This window comes from Pogoniulus pusillus, chromosome Z (assembly GCF_015220805.1).
Source record: "Pogoniulus pusillus isolate bPogPus1 chromosome Z, bPogPus1.pri, whole genome shotgun sequence".
Taxonomy (NCBI): domain Eukaryota; kingdom Metazoa; phylum Chordata; class Aves; order Piciformes; family Lybiidae; genus Pogoniulus; species Pogoniulus pusillus.
Genome location: NC_087309.1, coordinates 72,196,681 through 72,219,419, shown reverse-complemented (window position 1 = coordinate 72,219,419; position 22,739 = coordinate 72,196,681). Strand labels below are relative to the sequence as shown.

The following is a 22,739-nucleotide window of genomic DNA, read 5'->3' as shown; positions in this document are numbered from 1 at the left end:
CAAAGACCTGAACCTAGCCCAGAACAATTCAAGATAGCTGCATTCAACAGCTTGTTTATGAAGTTACATTTTCATACTCTATTTCAGCACATTAACCTCTTGGCATGGGGGAGTACAGAATTCCCTGTACACTTCCCCCACCTCTGTTCCAGTGAGATTTGCTGCCACCATTTAGGAGATGTCAGAGGAAAATATTTGGGCAATTTTCCTCATTTGTGTAGCAACTTGTGTAGCAATTTATTACCTGTCTACATGTGCTGTATAGTTCTCACTTTACTAGTAGTGTCTGTAACAAGAAGCAACACCTTACCAAGAACTAGTAAATGACACAAGAAAAGCTCATAATAATGATTCTTTGTATTAGCATATTTAAACAATTTGTGGATAACACACAGGAATATTTTAAATTGCCACATTAAGACAGAGAAATGTATTCAAATATGCATACAGACACAAAATACTTGACACACTCTCTTCAAGTATTTTTGGAGAACACAGCTGCAAGGCAGCAAGTTTCAGCATATGATATCAAGCCAACAAATGCTGGATCTTATAAACAATATTTGCTGTGCTGTGTTTGATCTTTCCCCCTACCAATACAATTTTATGACATTAAACATGCCTTGATTCTTCCAAGGAAGAAAACCACAAGTGCAACAAGGAAAAGACTTCAAACTCAATTGTAAAAGAAACAATAAAGTTACAAACGAAACATCAAGCTTTAATACCAGTGATGGCACTCAAATAGCCACTGGGATTTGTACCTTAATGGTATCACTTCAATGTTAACTTCTTCCACTGTCATATGCAGGTGTGCACCTACCAGGCAGTCCAGCTGAGAGACAGGGCTCTTGTTGCCAGGGTGGCTGATGTCCCAGACTTTGACACACCCCTTCCCACCTGTGTACACATGTCTTGTGGGGTTGCTGATGGTAACTGCACACACAACTTCCCCATGATTCAGAGTGTTGATCTGACGGGCATGGCGAGGGATTCCTGGGCCAATGAGGGCATCAGGAGGGAAAGGAACCGGCTGCATCTGACCATCTGCACTTACATGAAATGAGTATGCTCTGAGGGAAGGAAAAAAACATACAGAGCGTGATTTAAGAAGTTCTTCTACCTTATTTAAGAAATTAAAGTTTTGTTTCATAGAATCATAGAATGGCTTAGGTTGGAAGGGACCTCAAAGATCATCCAGTTCCAACCCCTGACATAGGCAGGGACATCTCCCACTAGAAAAGGTTGCTCAAAGCCTCATCCAACCTGGCCTTGAAGACCTCCAGGGAAGGAGCATCCACAATCTTCCTGGTCAACCTGTTACAGCCTCTCATCACCCTCACTGTAAAGAACCCTTTCCTAACATCTATTCTAGATCTCCCATTCCAGTTAAAATCTATTAGCTCTTGTCCTGTCATTACAAGACCTTGTAAATAGTCCCTCCCCAGCCTTCCTGTAGGCCCCCTTCAGATACTGGATGGCTACTATAAGGCAGGGTCCTCAATCTGGCCTGCTGGTATTTACAGAACCCCCTACTCCCCACCCCCACTGGGGGTTGGGAGGGAAACCAAGCAGCCACTTCCTGCCACTTAACCCGCTCGCCAGCCTCTGCAGTCCCCAAGCCATCCACCCACCAGGACTGGGCTGGAACCAAACTACAGTCCAGCTCCTGACACTACTGAGTTGGAACCAAAGTATAGTCCGGCTCCCGATAGTGTCTGAGGGACAGTGAACTGGCGCCCTGTTTAAAAACTTTGAGGACCCCTGCTATAAGGTCTGCTTGAAGCCTTCTCTTCTTCAGACTGAGGACCCCCAACTCTTGTAGCCCATACTCATAGCAGAGGTGCTCCAGCCTTCTGATCATCTTCGTGGTCCTCCTCTGAACTCACTCTAACAGTTCAACGTCCTTTTTTTGTTGCGGGCTCCAGAACTGTACACAGCACTCCAGGTGGGCTCTCAGGACAGCAGAGTAAAGGGGAAGAATCCCCTCTCCTGGCCACACTTCTCTCGATGCAGCCCTGCACACGGTTGCTGTCTGGGCTGCTTGTGCACACTGCCAGCTCATGTTGTGTTTTTGATCAACCCAGACTGCCAGGTCCTTTTTCTCAGGTGTGCTCTCCAGCCATTTGCCACCCAGACTGCATTTGTGCTTGGAATTGCACTGACCTAGGTGCTGGATCTTACACTTGGCGATGTTGAATTCCATGGGCCCACCTCTTCCGCATGTCCAGGTCCCTCTGGATGGCATCCCTTCTGTCTAGCAAGTCAACTCTGCCACACAGCTTGGTGTCTTCTGCAAATGTGCTAAGGATGCATTTGATTCCTCTGCCCATGTTGCTGACAAAGATGTTAAACAGCACTGATCCTAACATGACCTGTGAGGAACGCCACTTGTCACTGGTCTCCAAGTGGACATTGTGCTGTTGATCACTACTCTCTGCATGCAACCATCCAGCCAATTCCTTATCCAGCAAGTGGTTCAACCATCAAGTCTGTGTTTTTCCAGTTAGGTGACAAGAATGTCATGTGGGACAAAGTCAAATGCCTTACTCAGGTCCAGGTAGAGATGTCAGTTGCCCTTCCCTTGTCCATTGTTGATGTGACATCATAAAAAGCCACCAAATTTGCCAGGCATGATTGCCCTTGGTGAAGCTGTGATGGTTACCACCAATCACCTCTGTTTTGTTTTCCAATTGCCTTAGCAAACCCTTCAGGAGTGTGCTTGTTTGAAGATAGCTAGAATGTTTTGGTGAGAAACAGGCTGTGAAAGAGACACAATGGTGATGTCTACTTCACTCATAGGCTTGCTGAGATGTATAAGAACAAGAGTATAAACATAGATAAGGCAGTTCGGGCACTGCTGGGGTTTTGAGTTGCATTTTTCTCTAACCTCACCCTCTGTCTCTCTCATTAATCCACTTCCTTCCTAACCCCCCTAGTCGATACTCCATTCTTCCTTGGGGCACAAGACAATGTCTTGGGTAAGGTAGAGGGGTGGGAGAAGGTAGAAGGGCAGTTGGGAGCCCTAAGGCAGATTTGAACTCACAGGCCTCAGGCCAGACCCCCAGTGATTCAAACACGCTAGTGGAGTCCTCAAAGTCTGTCTCAGTTCAAATCATCTTGGTGCTAGCCAAAGCCCAGGCTAAGATGAAACATCTGACAAAGAGTGATTCAAAAGAGGACTTAGGGGAGGGGACCTTTGATGCACAAGAGGAGGAAGAGGAGACGTACAGTCTTCAAGATTTGGCCAACATACTTAGATCTCAGCACTCTGATGAGAGGAGCATTGTGAGATTGGCTGCCAAGAAAGAGGATGGTTCCAAGGAGTTTAAGAGTGCTCTTAGGAAAGTTGTGTATCTAGGCCAGGGACAACCAGAACAACAAGAGAAAGAGGAGGATGACATCCAGGATTCCAATGTTCCCCTTAGAGAGGTCAGGGAAGTTAGAAAGGAATACTCAAGGGAATCAAGTGAGCCAATCCTAAGCTGGCTAGAGAGATGCTGTACTCTTGGTGCCAATGCCCTGCAGGTGGGAGACAAGTCTGTCAAGCAGCTAGGACCACTCACCAAGGAGAGTGGAGTGGACAAATACCTAGCAAGTCCCCTTGGTAAGGTTAGCTTGTGGACATGCCTCCAGTTGGCTGTGGCTATGAGATATCCTTCCCGAGATGATCTGCCATGGGTGGCCAAGAAATGGAACACCATTGTGCAGGGAATTAAGCTTCTGAAGGAGTTTGCTGTGAAGGAAGTGCTTTCTGGAGATCATGGTACATGTAAGCCTGATGACAATTCCTCTTGGAAGATGTCTCATGAAGAAGCATATTAAGTGTGCTCCTTCATTCTGTGCTAACATCTTGGCTAGAAGGTTTCTATCAAGGACTGACAATGGAAGGTCTTTCACTGTTGGTGAATTCACTGACCAGCTGAGGAAGATAGAGGACAGCTTGTCACATTCTGCCATAGTCTCTCCTATAAAAACTCTAGGTATAAGGGATGGAATTAAAGATAGCATGAAAGAACTGAAGGAGGATGTTAAAATCTCCATTTCTAATCTGATAAGAGATGCCATCCCTTCATCTTCTGAATGGGTGCATGTTTCTGCAGTCAGGAACAGACGCCCACCTCCTGCAAGGCAATTCCAGCCCAGCAGGAGACAAATTCCACCTAGACACCAGCAATCACGTGCGTCACTGTGGATAATTCTGCGTGACCAATATGGTGAGAAAATGATCAAGTGAGATGGTCAACCTACTTCAGCTCTTTCAAAGAGAGTCAGGGAACTGCAGAGTGGCAGAAACAGAGGCAGCAATGCCAGGAAAGTAGCTACCACTTCTTCAGCTCCCCAGAGCAACTGCAATTATTCCAACAATTGCAATTTCTCTTTCAACAACACCAATCGTTGTGTACACCTCACATGCCATGTTCAGCATTAGGGGTGCCCTGCCTCCAGCCAGGAGGAGGAAAGGGATAGTGGAGAAAATGTATTCGTTAGGTGGCCTGGCAGTTCAGAAGTTCAGACATACAGGGCTTCAGCTGACACAGGTGCTCAGTGTAATTTATTGCCATTGAATTGCAAAGGGACAGTCTACCACTATTTCTGGAACCACTGGTGGTTCTCAAGAGTTAACTAAGTTGCAGGCTGAGATAAGTTTAACTGGTAAAGAGTGGAAGAAACATACAATTGTAACTGGTCTTGATGTGCCTTGCATTCTGGGAATTGACTTCTTGGGACAAGGTTGTTTCAAAGATCGTAAGGGTCACAAATGGGCTGTAGAGATTGAGGATGGTAAACTGAAATTGTCCACTAGACCTAAACTTTCAGATGAATCTGCAGTTCTGGGACATAGAATCATAGAATCAACCAGGTTGGAGGAGACCTCCAAGATCATCCAGTCCAACCTATCCATCTGGAAGTGCCAATTGCTACTCAAACTGTGCACCATAGGTAGCACAGAACTAACCGTGACTCCTTGCTGCCCCTTCATCAGATGATTTGTCAAATGGAGAGTCAGGCTGTCATTGAGAAAGCTCATTCACCTTTCAACAGTCCCACCAGGTCTTTGCACAAGCCCAATGGAGACTGGCACCTGACAGTTGATTTTAGTGCCCTCAACGAGGTGACTCCACCCGTGAGCGCAGCTGTGCTGGACATGCTGGAAATCCACTACAAGATGGAATCAAAGGAGGCCTAATGATATGATACCATAGACATTGCTAATGCTTTCTTCTCTATTCCCATAGTAAAGGAGTGCAGGCCTCAGTTTGCATTTACCTGGAGAGGAATCCAGTACCAATTCAATCGTTTGCCTCAGGGGTGGAAACACAGCTCAACCCTCTGTCATTCAGTCATCCACAATGCACTGGAGAAAGGTAAAGCTCCAGAGAACATCCAGTTCATTGACGACAACATTGTGTGGGGCCAAACTGCTGAGGAAGTCTTTGAGAAAGGTAACAAAATCATTGACATTCTGTTGCAAGCAGGTTTTGCCATTAAGAGAGACAAGGTCGAAGGACCTGCTAGAGCAATTCAGTTTCTGGGAGTGCGGTGGCAGGATGGTCGCCGTTACATCCCTCAGGATGTGATCAACAAAGTCTCCACCATGGCAGTTCCCACAAATAAGAAAGACAAACTTTCTTTCTTGGGTGCAGTGGGATTTTGGAGACTACACATTCCTGGTTTTAGACAGATTGTCAAACCTATGCATGATGTGACTCATAAGAGAAACACTTTTGAGTGGGGACCTGAACAGCAAGCAGCCTTTGATCAGATAAAGCAAGAAGTAGTCCATGCAGTGGGCTTGGGACCTGTGCGATCTGGTCCGGACATTAAAAACATTCCGTACATGGCTGCCAGCGACAATGTTCCAACTTGGGAGTCTTCCGCAGAGAGCTCTAAATGAGATATGTGGTAGTCCAGTTGGTTTCTGAGGTCATAGCTAGAGAGGATCAGAGGCAAATTACACCCCAACAGAGAAAGAGATACTATCAGCCTATGAAGGAGTGAAAGCAGCTTCTGAAGTGATTGGAAATGAGTCACAATTGCTTTTAGCTCCTAGACTGCCAGTTCTAAACTGGATGTTCAAAGGCAAAGGTTCATCACTGCATCATGCCACAGACGCACCCTGATCTACATGGATAGCTTTGATAACCCAACGAGCACTAATGGGTAATCTGATCGACCTGGTCTGGTGGAGGTGATCACCAACTGGCCAGAAGGCACAGACTGTACCAAACTTCCAGAGGAGAAAATAACCCATGCTGAAGAATCTCCTCCCTATGGTGATCTCTCTGATCAGGAAAAGAACTATGTTTTGTTCATGGATGGTTCCTGTTGTCTTGTTGGGAACAAGCGAAGATGGAAGTCAGCAGTCTGGAGTCCTACCCGAAGAGTTACGGCACCAAGAGATGGTGGCAGGGAATCCAGACAGTTAGATGAGGTAAAACTGTCCAACTTGCTCTTGATGTGGCTGAAAGTGAAAACTGCCCTATCCTTTTCCTCTACACCACCTCATGGATGGTAGCCAATGCTCTATGGGGTAGGCTAAAGGACTGGAAGAATGGTTGGCAGAGGAAAGGAAAGCCTACTTGGTGTGCTGATCTATGGCAGGATATTGATGCTTCTGCATGCAACACCATTCTTGGCTTGGAAAGAGAGATCATGTGGAGATATGGAACTCCAGAGAGAATCAAGTCAGACAATAGAACTCATTTCAAGAACAATCTTGTGAAAAACCGGGCCAAGGAGCATGGTATTGTGTGGATCTGCCACATACCCTACTATGCTCCAGCTTCAGGGAAGATGGAGCACTACAACAATTTGCTGAAAACCACCCTAAAAGCCATGGGGGTTGGAACTTTGAACTAACCAACAGTTAGCACAAGCAACCTGGTTGGTAAATAGGAGAGGTTCAGTAAACAGAGCAGGACCTGCACAATCAGATTTGGTCCAAACAGTAGACGGTGATAAAGTTCCTGTTGTACGTGAAAAGAATGTATTAGAGAGAACTGTTTGGATATTTTCTCTTCCGGGTGAAGGGAAACCTGTCCGTGGGGTGGTGTCTGCTGAAGGTCCTGGTCACACCTACTGGGTAATGCAGGAGAATGGTGAAATCCAGTGTATTCCACCGAGAAATCTAACTTTAGCTGAGAGACTCTAAATTCAGAGCTGAGAGACTCTAAATTCAGGTAAATACAAGCTGTTAGGAGTTTTCTGTTCTAGGTATCATAGGCATTCAACAATGAAATAATCTATGAGAGAATGTACAGCACATGAGCACGAACCCAACATCACCTGGGAGTCCTTGTTCTCATCTCATCTGAGACAAACTGTTTGCTGTTTTCAGAATCAGTTGATTCCAAAAAGTTTAAAAGCAAAGTTGATTTGCTTTTAAATCAACTACATCTGAGATAGCAGGAATGAAGCGTGAAGTGAACTTGTGATATTCATTAGTGTAAATATGGTTTAGATTGGATCAGATAGTTCTCAGCAATACTCTGAGTGAAATAGACAGGAGTGGATTGTGCTAGTTTGAAGCTAGCTAGAATGTTTTGGTGAGAAGGACTACATCACAGGCTGTGAAAGAGAAACAATGGTGATGTCTACTTCACTTATGCTTGCTGAGATGTATAAGAACAAGAATCCAAACATAGATAAGGCAGTTTGAGCACTGCCTGGGCTCTGGGCTGCACTGCTCTCTAACCTCACCCTCCATCTCTCTGATTAATCCAGTTGCTTCCTAACCCCTCTGGCTGACCCTCCATTCTTCCTTGGGACACAGGGCAACGTCTGGGTTAAGGTAGAGGGGTGGGAGAAGGTGGAAGGGCGGTTGGGAGCCCCTCCTGGGGACTCAAGTTTCTGGAAGGCGTGTCATGTTTTTGTGTTACCTCTTACTTTGTATATTTCTGTATATAACTGCATATACTATAAATATCTGCTTGTGTATTGTGCTAATCTGTAAATACAAGCTTCATTCATATTTACAGAGCTGGGTGAGTCTAGTCTCGGTGATTTCCAAAGTGTAGGGTGGGTGAGTAACACTCAAACCACCAGAAGGAGGATCTGCTCCATGATCTTGCAGGCATAGAGGTGAGATTGACTGGTCTGAAATTCCCAGGGTCATCCTTTTTTCCATTCTTGAAGATGGGCATTACATTTGCCCTTTTACAGCCATCAGGAACTTCACCAGTCTGCCATGACCTTTCAAATATGATGGGCAGTGATTTAGCAACATCATCCACCACTTTCCTCAGGACCCATGGGTGGATCTCGTCAGGCCCCATGGACTTGCACACCTTCAGATTCCTTAAATGCTCATGAACATGATCTTCAATTATAGTGGGCAGATCTTCCTTCTCCCAGTCCTTACTTTTGCCCTTTGGGACTTGGACATTGTGATTGAAGCCCTTGCCACTGAAGCCTGAATCACAGAAGTCATTGACCACCTTAGCCTTATCCATATTCTTAGTCATCAGCTTCCCATTTCCCTTCTGGAAGAGTCCCATGTTCTCCCTAGTACTCCTTTTCCCACTAATATACCTGAAGAAGTTCTTGTTCCCCTTAATGTCCCTAGCCAGATTTAATTTTAGCTGTCCTTTACCTTTCCTAAACTCAGCTCTGGTTGCACAGATAATTTATTTGTATTTGTCCCAGTTTACCTGTCCTTTCTTCCACTCTCTGTAGGCGTTCCTCTTGCAACTAAGTGTGTCCAGGATCTCCCTATTCATCCATGCAGGCCTTCTGCCATTCTTACCTGCCTCCCTCTTTTTTGGGATGCATTGCTCCTCAGCCTGGCAGAGGTGATCCTTGAACACTGACCAACTTTCCTGGGCAACCCTTCCTTTCAGAGTTTTTTCCCATGGCACCCTGCCAAGGACATCCCTGAAGAGGTTGAAATCTGCTCTCCTGTAGTTCAGAGCAGTGCATTTGTATGCACCCTTCTTGATGCTTTGAGGATCTTAAACTCTATAACTCCATGGTCACTGCAGCCAAGGCTACCCTTCAGCTTCACTTCACTCACCAGCCCCTCCTTGTTGGTGAGGATTAGGTACAGCATAGCACCTTTTCTTGTGAGTTCCTCTATCATTTGGAGGAGGAAGTTATCATCAATGCATTCCAGGAACCTCTTAAGATTGCTGGTGCTCTGATGTGCTGTCCTTCCAACAGATGTCAGAGTAGTTGAAGTCCCCCATGAGGACCAGGGCCTGTGATCGTGAAGCTTCTCCTATTTGTTTGTAAAGGGCCTTATTTGCTTGACCTTCCTGATCAGGAGATCTGCTGCAGACTCCTATCATGATGTCACCTTCCCATGCCTTCCCTTTAACCTTCACCCATAAGCTCTCTATTTTTGCATTGCACATCCCCAGGTGGAGCTTCATGGACTCTAGTTTCTGACTGATGTACAGGGCAACACTCCCTTCTCCCTTTTCAACTTCAGGCACTTAAGATTGTGCCCTCAGCTCCTTTTACAACCTTTTTTTATTGTGTCAAGAAGAAATAATTTATGTATAACATGGCCCTCACAGGAAAATCAAGCACCATCTACCAATTAGATGAGCTTTTACAATTAATGCAGTGATGATTTTTAGCATGAATGAGGATATGTGAAGCTGCTCTTGAATTTGCAGCATGGGGAGACCAACACATGCAGAATAAGGAAGGTCTGGTCAGGGGTTTTTGGAAGACAAAAACAGTGGGCTAGCAGCCACAGAGTACAGTGAGTAGTTGAGCACCAGATGACATGCTTAGTTGCTACTTTACTAATTCTAATGTGCAAAATTCAGCTGGACTGATGCCAAGCTGCCCTGAGCATGCTGTGGACTCATATCCTTCAAGCACTGTACACAAACGTGTAGTGAAATCTCCACCATCAAAGAGTTAAGTCCTTCAGGCATAGCTGCTGACATGCAACATGACACACCAGTGAAAATATACTGGATTTTTTTTTTGAGTCTGACAACACCTAAAAATCCCAATTTCTCTTGCTGAAATCGGGGTTCTCACTGAGAAAGAACATCTTGTGTGATTGTCAGTTATACCACCTGTGAATAACCTATCAATAGTTTCATCTCAAAATATTTTTCTGGAGAGAACACTCAGGTTGTGAAATTGTCTTGTGCTGAGATGCTACCTGACACATCACATCTATTACAACAGCACAAACTGTTATATAAGAGAGTTCACCTACACATACCAATGGTATGCTTAAAGGAAGACTTTAATTTCCTTAGACCTAAAAAATTGTCATTATACTGATGAAAAAATCTCGTCACAATTTTGATATGAGAAAAACTTAAAGAAAATGCATTTTATGAGAAAACTTGAAGATCATTTCCTTAATTATCGCTTCAAAGTCACTGAAGAAGGCAGTATTCAGAATTCAGCTACTGAATTTGTTAAGATTCATAGTGCATTAACATCATAATAATTTTTCAGTGGAACAACATTCAACTGCATTTTCACCTTTCTGTCCTATTCCCAGCACTTCTGTCCTGGAGTCCTGTACCCCTAAATTCCTCTCCTGCCCGGACTTCGGGGGGAAAGGGGAAAAGCCGCCTGGTTTCCCCCCCCCTCGCCTGCCCTGCAGCCGAGAAGGGGGTGGCGACTGCCCCGTGAGTTCCCGCGCTGGAGCCAGGCTGGGATTGGCCGTGCGCTTTCGCGCCTAAAGTGTGGTAACTCTGCCCTTTGTCTAGCGAAGGGTATAAATATTGGGGGTCTTCCCGCCTTTGGGGTTCCCGCTTTTGGATTTTGCCTGTGCCTGGACGAGTTCGCTCACTCTCCTGTGCCTGCACTGCAGAGAGACCAAAGGACTTGCCTTGGTGTTAGGCACACCTTTGTCTGCCTAACGACCCTTAACGACCCTTAACGACTCCTGCAGCCGCTGGAGGAGGAAGACAGACTGCACGAGCCAGCCTGAGTGAGTTATTTGGCTTAGCTTAATTTAGTAAGAAACCGCTATTAATTAATAGCTAAAGCCTTTTCCAAAAACTGACTTCCAAATATATATAGTCAGATTATTAATGGTATCCTCGTAGAATTCTCATGCAACTTAACCTGTTTATCAAACGAAATTAATCTTTGTATATATAGTTGTGGGGGCGGGTTTTGTAAAAATAAAAAAATATCTATTTTTGATAAATTTTCGACTCGGCCACGAATTATTACTGCCCTCCGCAACATTATGGCGCAGTGTATGCAGGGTAGTTCAATCATAGAATTTCTACAAGAAAAGGGATGCCTAATCACAGGGCTTGATTTAATTTGGGCTCAGAAAAATTGTAAAAATCCGGAGAAAATCCTGGAGAAATTAGCTGAGCGCTCAGACCCTGTGATTTCTGAGTCTCCAACGGAGCATTTCTCTGTTGTTCTGGGGTCAGTCGTGACCCAGACTCTGGCCGAATTTGAAAATTATGAAAAAAGAATTCAGGCCTTGGAAAAGGATTTATTAGCCGAAAAAGCTAAATGCCAAAGTATCTGGGAAAGCATGCTGGCGCAGACAAAGAGCCTGACCGCGGCACTGACTGCCCGGATGAAAGAAAGGCTTGTAACGCCTGCAGACACCACCTCTTCGGTCTCCGTGTCTGAATTTGAATGGAGTGATTCGCGGGAATCGGGGAGAAAGGCAGAGAATGCCCCGAGGGGCTCTTCGGGGGAGAGGAGTTCCCCGCAACCAGGCACAAAAGACTCTGCAAGAGACTCAGAGAATTCCTCTGCACATGCCTCTGCGCGGCAGAAAGCCTCAAAGCCACGCAGAAAGCGCAGGTCCCGACCGGACTCTCCCGTAGCTAGCGGTGAAGAGAGCTCCGGTGAGGAGGGCGCCGCGGTGCAGAGGCACGTGTTGCCTGTTATAAGAACTGAGTCCGTGAAGGGCAGGAAAGGCGCTGCAGGGACCTCCGTGATCAAAAAGCAGTTCACAGACGCACAGCTCAGTGACTTACAAGTCAAATATGCGAGAGATCCTGGGGACTCAGTCGCTGACTATGTGTATCGAGTGTCCCGAGCCGGTGGGGACCGGGTCCTTCTAGACTCGCAGGAAGCTGCTGGAGACTGGGGGGATGATGTGTTCCTGACACGTGAACCCGAGGGGACACACAGCCTCACCGCTCGCATAGCCTACTGGGCAAGCAGTGTCCGCCCAGCCTACCGGGGGGAGCCGACGGAACTAAAGGTCACCAGCTCCTCTGAGCTCATCACTGCTCTCCGCAGACTTGCCTGTGTCCAGGCTATCTATGATAAGGGACATTACGATTGCCCGTTTTATGCCCCTGTGGACCCGGAGAGACTGCACCCTATTATGAAGGGTTTGCCAGCAACTCTGCAAATCCAACTAATGAAGAACGTTGAGAAAATTGAACGTGTGATTGCAAAGAATGCAGAGGGTGATGCTACAGAGCATGTAATGACTTGGGCTGAACTGTTAACTGACTTGAATGCCCACGGGCTGCAGTTTGGGTTTGGGTCTCCTGAAGGAAAAGGGGCTGGGGAGAGACAGTCTCGTGCTTCTCCCCCAGAAAATCCCAGGACTCTGCGCAGGCAGGTCCGGCCAGTGCAGGACTGCCCCCCCAGGGGGACCGGTCCTTCAGGCTTCTCCCCGAGGAAAAGGGGCAGAGACCAACAGAGTGACTGGAGACCCAGAGGAAAGAACAGTTGGTATCGACAAGCCCTGACTTTAGGGGTACCAAAAACTGTTTTAAGGCAGCTGGCAGACTGGCAGCTGAAGGATCTAGTGCGGTGCCTTCAGAAATCGGCTGCAAAATCCAGAGGCAGCCGCGCCAGGGCCAGCGGCAGCGGCTCGCCCAGAAGCGGCAGCCCCCCCCACTGGGAACTGCAGCTCGTCCCCAGACAGAAAGGTTAACCCTTTCTCGTCTCCCACACGGGAGGCAAAACACTGAATTACCGTAATAGTGGCTCGGCAGCTTTTAATGGTCAGCAGTCACGGGGAGAGCTACAGAAGCCCCCAGAATAAAGACCTGCTGCCTAGGTGAGCCACGTGGTCACTGACCACCTGCCCCAGTACAAAAGGCCACCGGATCAGTGCACGGTGGATCGTCCCCAATTATTAATTGTCAAGCCTGGCCTTTATAGGCCGAGGCAGGTTTTGTCTCCTTACAGGTTAAGGTCGAGGCAGAGGACCAGTTCCTGACCACCTGACCAGCACCTGGGAAAGGGAGAACCAGCTACACAAGGGATGGAGTCATATCACCGGGGTGGCCAGTGGATGATGGCATCAGGACCCACGGACTGTGACCTCCAGCCATGGACTCAGAGCATCCAAGGCTCTGCCATGAACTTGGTTGCTCTACCAGGAACAGAGCAATCTTCAAACTGACTGTGTAGCTTTATTTAATACTGTTTGGGCTATTGTTAAGCCTTGTTAAGTATTGTTAAATATTGTTGGGGCGATTAATATATTACCTATTGTTAATGTTGGAAAAGGCTAAGCCATATATATATATTAATAGGTTCCTAAATTGAAGGGGGATCACTTCTCACTCAAGTTCTAGACAAAGATGCTCATTACCACCGGGGTGGGATGTCCTGGAGTCCTGTACCCCTAAATTCCTCTCCTGCCCGGACTTCGGGGGGAAAGGGGAAAAGCCGCCTGGTTTCCCCCCCCCTCGCCTGCCCTGCAGCCGAGAAGGGGGTGGCGACTGCCCCGTGAGTTCCCGCGCTGGAGCCAGGCTGGGATTGGCCGTGCGCTTTCGCGCCTAAAGTGTGGTAACTCTGCCCTTTGTCTAGCGAAGGGTATAAATATTGGGGGTCTTCCCGCCTTTGGGGTTCCCGCTTTTGGATTTTGCCTGTGCCTGGACGAGTTCGCTCACTCTCCTGTGCCTGCACTGCAGAGAGACCAAAGGACTTGCCTTGGTGTTAGGCACACCTTTGTCTGCCTAACGACCCTTAACGACCCTTAACGACTCCTGCAGCCGCTGGAGGAGGAAGACAGACCGCACGAGCCAGCCTGAGTGAGTTATTTGGCTTAGCTTAATTTAGTAAGAAACCGCTATTAATTAATAGCTAAAGCCTTTTCCAAAAACTGACTTCCAAATATATATAGTCAGATTATTAATGGTATCCTCGTAGAATTCTCATGCAACTTAACCTGTTTATCAAACGAAATTAATCTTTGTATATATAGTTGTGGGGGCGGGTTTTGTAAAAATAAAAAAATATCTATTTTTGATAAATTTTCGACTCGGCCACGAATTATTACTGCCCTCCGCAACAACTTCACACACACTTCTCATTCTGTGCACTGTTTTTTTGTTCTGGCAGATTTGAGTGACAGATCATATCACCATTCTCCATTTTCTGGCATTAAGCATATTCAGGAAGCACAGGACAGATTTCTGTGGTTGTCAGAAGAAACAAACTGCCTAGATTAGTAAAATTTGCGTCCAATTTTTGCCACAGAAATCTGAAGATAGTATCTTTCTCATTATCACTCTAACTACCATTTGCTGCACTGAGGTACTGAAAAAAAAAAGCTGACATCACCTGAAATGTTTAATAAAACAAGTAGAATTTCATTATAATCTTTTTTGATTCCTATATGCAGTCACTCTCTGCAGAGTCATGTTTGGCACTGAACGCAAAATACTTTGATTACCAAAGTGATTTTTAACAAGCTTAAGAAGTAAAAGGGGACCATATTTAACAATACTAAAAGTGTGTTTATTTCACTCTGAGAACTAACACTGCTGTACAGGGTTAACCCTCCTGGGGGGAGTGACCTTGAGCCTGACCCCCAGGTGGTCTTGACCTCTCCCCAGGTGAGGGTCTGCACAGTATCAGATGGTGGTTAGTCCACTCCCCCTTCCTGTCTAAAGATCTATAAAAGCAAGGGGACTTCCTGTTCATGCGCTCTGTCTGCCTGCCTGAATCACCATTCCTGTTTCCTGCTGCTTATTTTTTCACCACATGGCCATCATCACCACGAGGCGGACAAAACCCATTGCCATCAAATCTGGTTGCATATTTACATATTTTGTACCTTGTTTCCCCTCCCTATACCTTTGTAACTTCCCTACCTCATATACCTTGTATTTATTGTTAAACTTCTCTTCTTTTAACTTCCAAATCACAGTGAGATTATTTATTTGGGTCTGCATACTTTTCCTCTCTCTCCATCTAATTCGTTTTCTTTTGAGAAAGAAGGGGGAAAAGGGAAGGGTATCCTATAAATTGTTATTGGTTCTATCAACTATATTTGAGTCTCTGGGAAATTTAAATTACAATCGAGACACCTGCATGTTGATTATTTGAACTATTCTAAATATCATACAACTACCTGACACTGTACACACCTAGTAGCACTTTCAACTTCATTTCGCATTAGCTACTTTTTCTATCTACATATTCTAGAGTCACTATTTTGATACACCTCCAAAGTGAACAGAGAATTACTAGAGGGCAGTTCCCTGATGTGCCACATGATGCCCACTCCATTTCAAGACATTCAACAGTCTAAGTACAGACTTTATAAAACTTCTGCTGTAGGGGAAAAGGAAGAGTAATTGAGAAAGCAACAATCCTGAATGACACCTGTGAAAAGTACAGCACTTAAGATGAAGAAATATCAATACAATTATGCTAAAATAACCACACATTTCAAAGGTTTCAGGCCCTAAGGAATCAGTTACATTTAAGTGTTTAAAACAGTCATCAATACATCAACAACATTTAAAAACCCTGGAGTGCAACCAGAATTTAACTGGTTTGTCTTGGGTCTGCCTCACATTCTATTTCTCTCATGTCTAACATGAGCAAGTGAGCAGGAAGGTCTCTGCACCAATGGTACTGCTGTTTCTCAGAACATAGCAAGGAAAACCTGGTAGAAGTGGTTACCTTTCAGGTGACCAGCTCCACCAAGGATGAACTTAAACACAGAGAACATGTGAACATTATGTCAAGACACCTGTAAGTGCCCGCGGTGTGCACAGGATGAAGATCTATGCCCCACAGAATTTTTAATGGAAGTAGATGGTCTGGAAACTGCTGAATATCAATTTGCATTCTTGCCTCACACAGCCACCTAATAGTGTGGCACAACTAGCAGAAAAGTCAACTTGAGCTGGTAAATAGTGTGTGATGTCTAAGACAGCTGGATGTGATTTATAAATCATGTGACACATATGTATAAGAGAAGTTACAGGCACCAGGACTGATGGCTTTTCATAACATACTGTTAATTCTGCATGTCCAGAAGTTCACTGGCAAGTAAGTGTATGCAATTCCTTGCAAGCAAGTGGGTGACTACCCTACAATCACACAAGCACAAGGACATTAATACTTATGAGAGAGGACGAATGGCACAAATATCCCCTGCCTTTCATACTCGCCAGTATTAGCTGGTCAGAGTTTTCCACAAGTGTCACATAAGAAGTGGAACTGAAGAATCTTTACATAAAAAAACGATCAGTATGGTTTGTATAACTCTTTTATTTTTTTTCCTAACTCAAGAGTTATGTGAGAAGATAGGTCTTCACATCTGTGTAATTTTTCTCCTGAGGCTCACCAAAGCCTAGTAGAGCAAGTCTACTGTCAGTTCTATCATGGATGAATTTGAACATTATGATACAATAATTCTTTCCAGTATTTTCAATCAAATTAACATTTCAGTGTTCATTCCTTTGTACAATGCTGATAAGTTATAGCAACTGATAAGTTTGCAAGTAATTGTAAGGCTGTGTGAGCAAAGAAGTCCTTTTCTCAAACCAAGAAGCTGAATATAGTAGAGAGGGAAACCTATGATTCTGTTCCAGTTTGCATTTCCACATAGTAACAAGAAGTCAGACTCGGCATCCAACACCTTCATGTTCAGCTCCTTTTCCCATGTATTTCTGTCTCCTTTATTCTATGTCACAGTATCACAGTATCACAGTATCACCAAGGTTGGAAGAGACCTCACAGATCATCAAGTCCAACCCTTTACCACAGTGCCCAAGGCTAGACCATGGCACCAAGTGCCACATCCAACCTTGCCTTGAACTGCCCCAGGGACGACGACTCCACCACCTCCCCAGGCAGCCCATTCCAGTGCCTAATGACTCTCTCAGTGAAGAACTTTCTCCTCACCTCGAGCCGAAATTTCCCCTGGCGCAGCCTGAGGCTGTGTCCTCTTGTTCTGGAGCTGGCCACCTGAGAGAAGAGAGCAACCTCCTCCTGGCCACAACCACCCCTCAGGTAGTTGTAGACAGCAATAAGGTCACCCCTGAGCCTCCTCTTCTCCAGGCTAAACAACCCCAGCTCCCTAAGCCTCTCCTCGTAGGGCTTGTGCTCGAGGCCTCTCACCAGCCTCGTCGCCCTTCTCTGGACACGCACAAGCATCTCAGTGTCCTTCCTAAACTGGGGGGCCCAGAACTGAACGCAGTACTCGAGGTGTGGTCTGACCAGTGCAGAGTACAGGGGCAGAATGACCTCCCTGCTCCTGCTGACCACACCACTCCTGATGCAGGCCAGGATGCCACTGGCTCTCTTGGCCACCTGGGCACACTGCTGGCTCATGTTCAGGCGGGTATCAATCAGTACCCCCAGATCCCTCTCTGTCTGGCTGCTCTCCAGCCACTCCGACCCCAGCCTGTATGCTCTTAGTCTTCAAAACAAATTTACAATTGCAACTTTAAGATTAAACAGTTATTTCCTGCCCTTGCCAAATAGCTATATTTATTTATATTCACACATTATTTTTCAGTAGCTAAGGGGAATTTGAATTGGTAAGGGAACACAGCTCAGACAGATGACTGACTTTTAAAAGTTGAATGTTTGATACTCACGGTTTTCCTCCTGGGATGCCTGTGAGATTAGGAGGGATGCCTGGGACTCGCATGTGATGATGTGGATCAAAACCAACCTATTTTTCCACAAACAAAATGGTGTATGAAATAGGGAGTTAGATAAAAATACACTATTTAATTTGTGTCATACTCCCCAAATTACAAAGATACTGAACTAGATTTAACCCTGCAGGTCTTACACATTACTATAAACTGCTCTCAATAGTGAATGCATTATCAGCAAACACTTACCACTGGAGATCTTCCATAAGCTGCTGCTGCTGCTGCTGCTGCTGCAGCTGCTGCACTCATTTGAGGAGAAATATTGTGTAGACCAGCATAGGCAGCTCCAGGGCTGGTCAGCTCCCCATTCATACCAGCATGTGGCACAATCCCAAATGGAGTAGGATAAGGACACGGCACTGCCATAGGTGTCCTTAAACCTGAAGCTATTGAGGGGAGAAAACAAACAGAAGTCACACAGCCAGCCTGGATCTATTAGATGAAATCTGAGTTTCGATATACAGATATATATATATATAAAATAAGCTGTATTGAGGTGTTAAAGAACCAGCTTAGCATCCAGTTTAGGCAACTGTAATACACTGCCTCATCACTATAGATTTAAAGGGGGCCTGGATGGGGACAGTCACCATTCTGCACCACTGAGATATAAGGACACTAACCTAGTGGGTCCACACCTGGTGGTTTGCCAGACACTGGCCTCAGTCCGGGAGTGGAGTTGCTGCCTGGAGTTGGGGCATCAGTCCGTGGAGTTGGGGTATTTGATTTAGACACAGGAGTGGTAGATTTCTCATTCTAATCACCGAAAGGTAAAAAGAAGACAGCTTGTTAGTCATCTTACTTTTTTAGCTAGTGGTTGGAAAGAAAGCTGATAACAACCAGAGTGTGTATGATGAGTGATATTTAAGCTTTGAGGTTTAGATTTCTGTATCTGCTGGCAATGAAGAGAAACTGCAGAGACAGTGAAAAAGACAGAATGGCTTTGTGAATTAATTGCGACTTTCCACTGCTTTTCTTGTATGGGATATCTGTATGATTCAGAATGAGGTCAATGACTGAAAAATTGCTGTCTCAAAACTACATTGGTAGCACATGTGAAATCTGTTGGTGGTCTCATTCTGCTCATGGTGACCTGCTCCCACTATAATTATGAATTTCTGTGAGAGGCTACTGCCAGGTGAACAAGAAGATCAATTAAAAACTTCCTTAACTGACCAACAACTCATGCCTGAATATTGTGTTGGAAACAGAGGACAGAAATAGCAATGGGCATCAAATCAGGAACTGTGCAGGACTCCTCCTGTGACTAGCTTGTTAATCAAACCACTAAGTCCTGCATCTGAACCCATGATTTCATTATCTTCCCTGAGGACTAGGTTCACTTTAAACCTTCTTTTTATTTGATTTCTTTAGATAGTCGCATACTCTCACCCATGAAGAACTGAGAGGGGAGTTACTGTGTATCTCAGGAAGATGATTAACTAGGGTCAGAAAAAAGAAAAGAAAGAACATTCATGATTTGCATGCAGCTCTTTCTTCTGCATTATGATTTGTGATGCAAGTCAAGGAAGGCTTTTGTAAATGACAGATTACTTTTTAGATAGAAAATGAAAATGACTGTTGTTTTATATGGCCTAGTAATTCAAACAAAGCTAACAACCAAATCACATCTAAGCAGGGAACTGAATTTGATATAAACCACAGCACAAAAAACGGCTCACGGAACTCCTGTGTACTTTTATTTACTCTCAGAATGACAGTTTTCCATATGAGGGAGGAGAAAAACACCTCTCAGTATAGCACATCTATCATCTAACCACATCACCAGTGAAAATAACTTCTTCCTGTTCCAAAAAGACACTCTGAACTTTCTCATTATTTTATTAAATTCCTTTGAAGAGACAAATTAAATTTTAAATGGATTCTTTGTAAATGCTTTACTGATAGCCATGGAAATCCAAATTGTGCCCAGACATAAATACAGTAAGCATGTGACTCACTTTGTGATCACAGGTCAGGAGCATTTTGAAGCACTTACAAGGCTAAGTTCTTTGGATTTGGAGGAAGGAGTACTGCTAGAGGACGCAATAGATGCCGGACTAATTGGTGCATCTTTCTTCAGCAGTCGAGTCTTGTCCAAACCATTCTCTCGTGGAGAGTGTGCTGGACTCCCCCGGGGAGAGGAAGGATCCTAAATATCAGCAACACAGGTTAGTTAAAAAAAATCATACTAGTTACTAGTGCTTACATCGAGCAGTTCCCACTTTGGAATGAAAATCTATCATAAAAAGTGATATATTCTTTCAGTTTTTCATTGAGTTAGCTGATAAAATTTAAAATCAAGCTGGATAATGAATGAACTTTTTATTCTTTTAAAGAAAGCATTAAAATACAACACCATTAACCATGAAAAATGTTAATATCTGTAGATAGTGAAATGAGCAAGTAGATCTCATTTGAAAGGTGACAGATTGAAGAGGTTTGAGGCACTTGGCAGACTTGACAAAGTTCACAAATGAAGTCATAGCTAGCATAAAGGAAAACACAGATCCAATACAATATGCAACCTATCTACTGTGCTGGGCTGGCTTCAAACATCTCAGATTTTTGATTCATACAAGAAACTAAAACATTCTTTGTAGAAACAAGTGTTACCTACTTAATCTGCATTCTAAAGAAAGACAACCTGACAATTTAAAGGCATTTCAAGCTCTCTTATTCATATACCAAATACGCACTGAAGACACACACCCCACACACCCCACAGTAACATGCAAAAACACCCGTTGTGTATACCTCATTGGAAACATCAACTACCAAGTTGTCATCACTCTTTTCACCATCACTGTCCTGCAATGACAAATCACAATGTGTTAAAAACATTTATTTCACATCTTAATGACTCTAAATTCTAAGAAAATATAAGCCAGTGAAATGCAAGGATGCTTACAACTATGCAACATGTCATTTAGTTTAACCAAGTTTTATGTGGTTATACAATGGTAATATTTAGGTCGCTCACAGGGCTCCTGGTTAACAGGGCGCCACAGTTATAGCATTCTTCCTGCTTTTCACACTGGTGAACATGAATGCAGGATGAAAAACATCATCTAAAGCTGTATAACACTGAGAAGCAGAGCCAGATCCAAAAAGTCTCAGCCTAATGATTAGTTGTCCTGTCACACTCCTTCCAGGTGCTCTGTACTTATATTGTGAAAATCCTACAGAGGGAAACCTTCTACCAAGTAAAGATGTTAGAGGCAGGTAGTAAGAACCTCTTAAAATTTTGACCATTGATTTTAAAATCAGTTATGTGACAGGAATCAGGTGACATTACAGAAGAACACTTAAGTTTGACAATGCATAATGTATGCCATTTATATCTATCTACTCACATAACGAGCTGCTATTTCCTTCTCTTCTGTTTTCTGCTTTTTACTATCTGAAGAATAATCTGTTGAATTTCTGTGCTTTTCTGCTGTTCTGAAACTGGCTGAGGGAGATACAGAAGAGCTCTGCAGTCAGAAAAGAGATAAAGTACCATCACACACTCATTGAAAACAGTGGTCATTTGTCACTATCCCTCAATACGACTTAACCTGATAATATGATTTGGAGTTGTTCCCACAGATAGCATAGGTTTTAATCAGGGACAGCTACCCAGCAATTGTTTTATTTAAAAACTGCACAATGCATTGTAATAGACAGATGAAGGTGATTAACTGACAACAGATCATAGTTGCTATCTTCAATGTCAAAGGGATGAATGTAGAGCTACTTTGGACCATTATATGAGTACTGTTCATTGACCTGGTTTCATCTTGTCTCATCTGCAAGCACACAGGGTTAAATCAAAATTTGAAGAAGAAGGGGGTGGGTGAGTATGTGTGTGCATTTGCCTGTGTAAATCAAGAAAAACAAAGTGTCTCAAGGTAAGTCACACTGCAGCAGATGTTTGAATGAAGATTTCTATCAAAGGAAACAAGTAAGCTTCAGAACTGTCCCCAAGCACAAAAGAACAGGTAAAACCACCCAGGCTCAATTTATTTGGGCACTTTTTGTAATCACAGGCTGTGCCTACAGTAGGCAGACACACAACACAGTAGTTCAGTCTCTTGCTATTCTGCAGACTTCACTTAGTAGTGATTATTAAAGAGCATCTGTCCAAGACAAGAGAAAGGAAGATAATATGTACTTTATGCACTATCATTCAACAAATCTGCTCTACTCCTTTAAACAGGTAGGTGATATTTATCAAGCTTGGTGGAGCCTGTATTTTGGTATACAAAAAAATAAATAATAGAAGATAGAAAGTTCTCTCTGGGAGTGCTTTTAGCACCAGCATCAGCTTTTGGACCTAATTCAAGAAAGCATTTAAGATGTGCTAAACTTTATCTCACATTGAAGTTAATGGCTGAATATATATAAACAGGGATGTCTTCAAGTATTTTGCAGAACTTGAGATGACAGGAATGAAGATGAAAGCAATTCTCAGTGTAAACTCTGCTGCCTGTTTCCATCGGTCCATCCACCTTCCCACGGAGGTGGTGGAGTCATCGTCCCTGGAGGTGTTCAAGAAAAGACTGGATGAGGCACTTTGTGCCATTGACTGGATAGGGCTGGGGGATAGGTTGGACTGGATGATCTTGGAGGTCTCTTCCAACCTCGTTGATTCTATGATTCTGTGATAAGGACTTGAGAGGGAGAACATGCAAAATCCTTTCTGAGGGTTTTCTAGGTCATCCCGTTCAATCAGAAACACGTTTTGGGATTCTTCCTCCATGCATTACGGATAGTTGTTGTCACTCACAGAACTACACAATACAGCAATTTGGTTTTGGAGTTTTCAGTGTACACCTTCCTATGTTTACTTTATAGCTACTATCAGGAACACAAATGAAGAAATTAGCACTTACATTGTGCAAGTTCTGTTCCATTGGTATTAAT

General features: G+C 44.3%; 1 protein-coding gene across 4 annotated transcripts in view; it reads right to left on the bottom strand.

The window, feature by feature from the left end:
- LOC135173699 (transducin-like enhancer protein 4) overlaps positions 1–22,739 on the bottom strand; it is a 137,355-nt gene that overhangs the window by 6,876 nt on the left and 107,740 nt on the right. For all 4 annotated transcript variants that reach the window (XM_064140801.1, XM_064140802.1, XM_064140803.1 and 1 more), the window contains 7 exons: positions 21,188–21,307; positions 20,589–20,642; positions 19,831–19,983; positions 18,455–18,587; positions 18,021–18,217; positions 17,769–17,845; positions 824–1,073 (listed from right to left, as the gene is read on the bottom strand). In XM_064140801.1, coding sequence (XP_063996871.1) covers positions 824–1,073; positions 17,769–17,845; positions 18,021–18,217; positions 18,455–18,587; positions 19,831–19,983; positions 20,589–20,642; positions 21,188–21,307 — 984 coding nt within the window. The remainder of the gene's footprint in view (positions 1–823; positions 1,074–17,768; positions 17,846–18,020; positions 18,218–18,454; positions 18,588–19,830; positions 19,984–20,588; positions 20,643–21,187; positions 21,308–22,739) is intronic.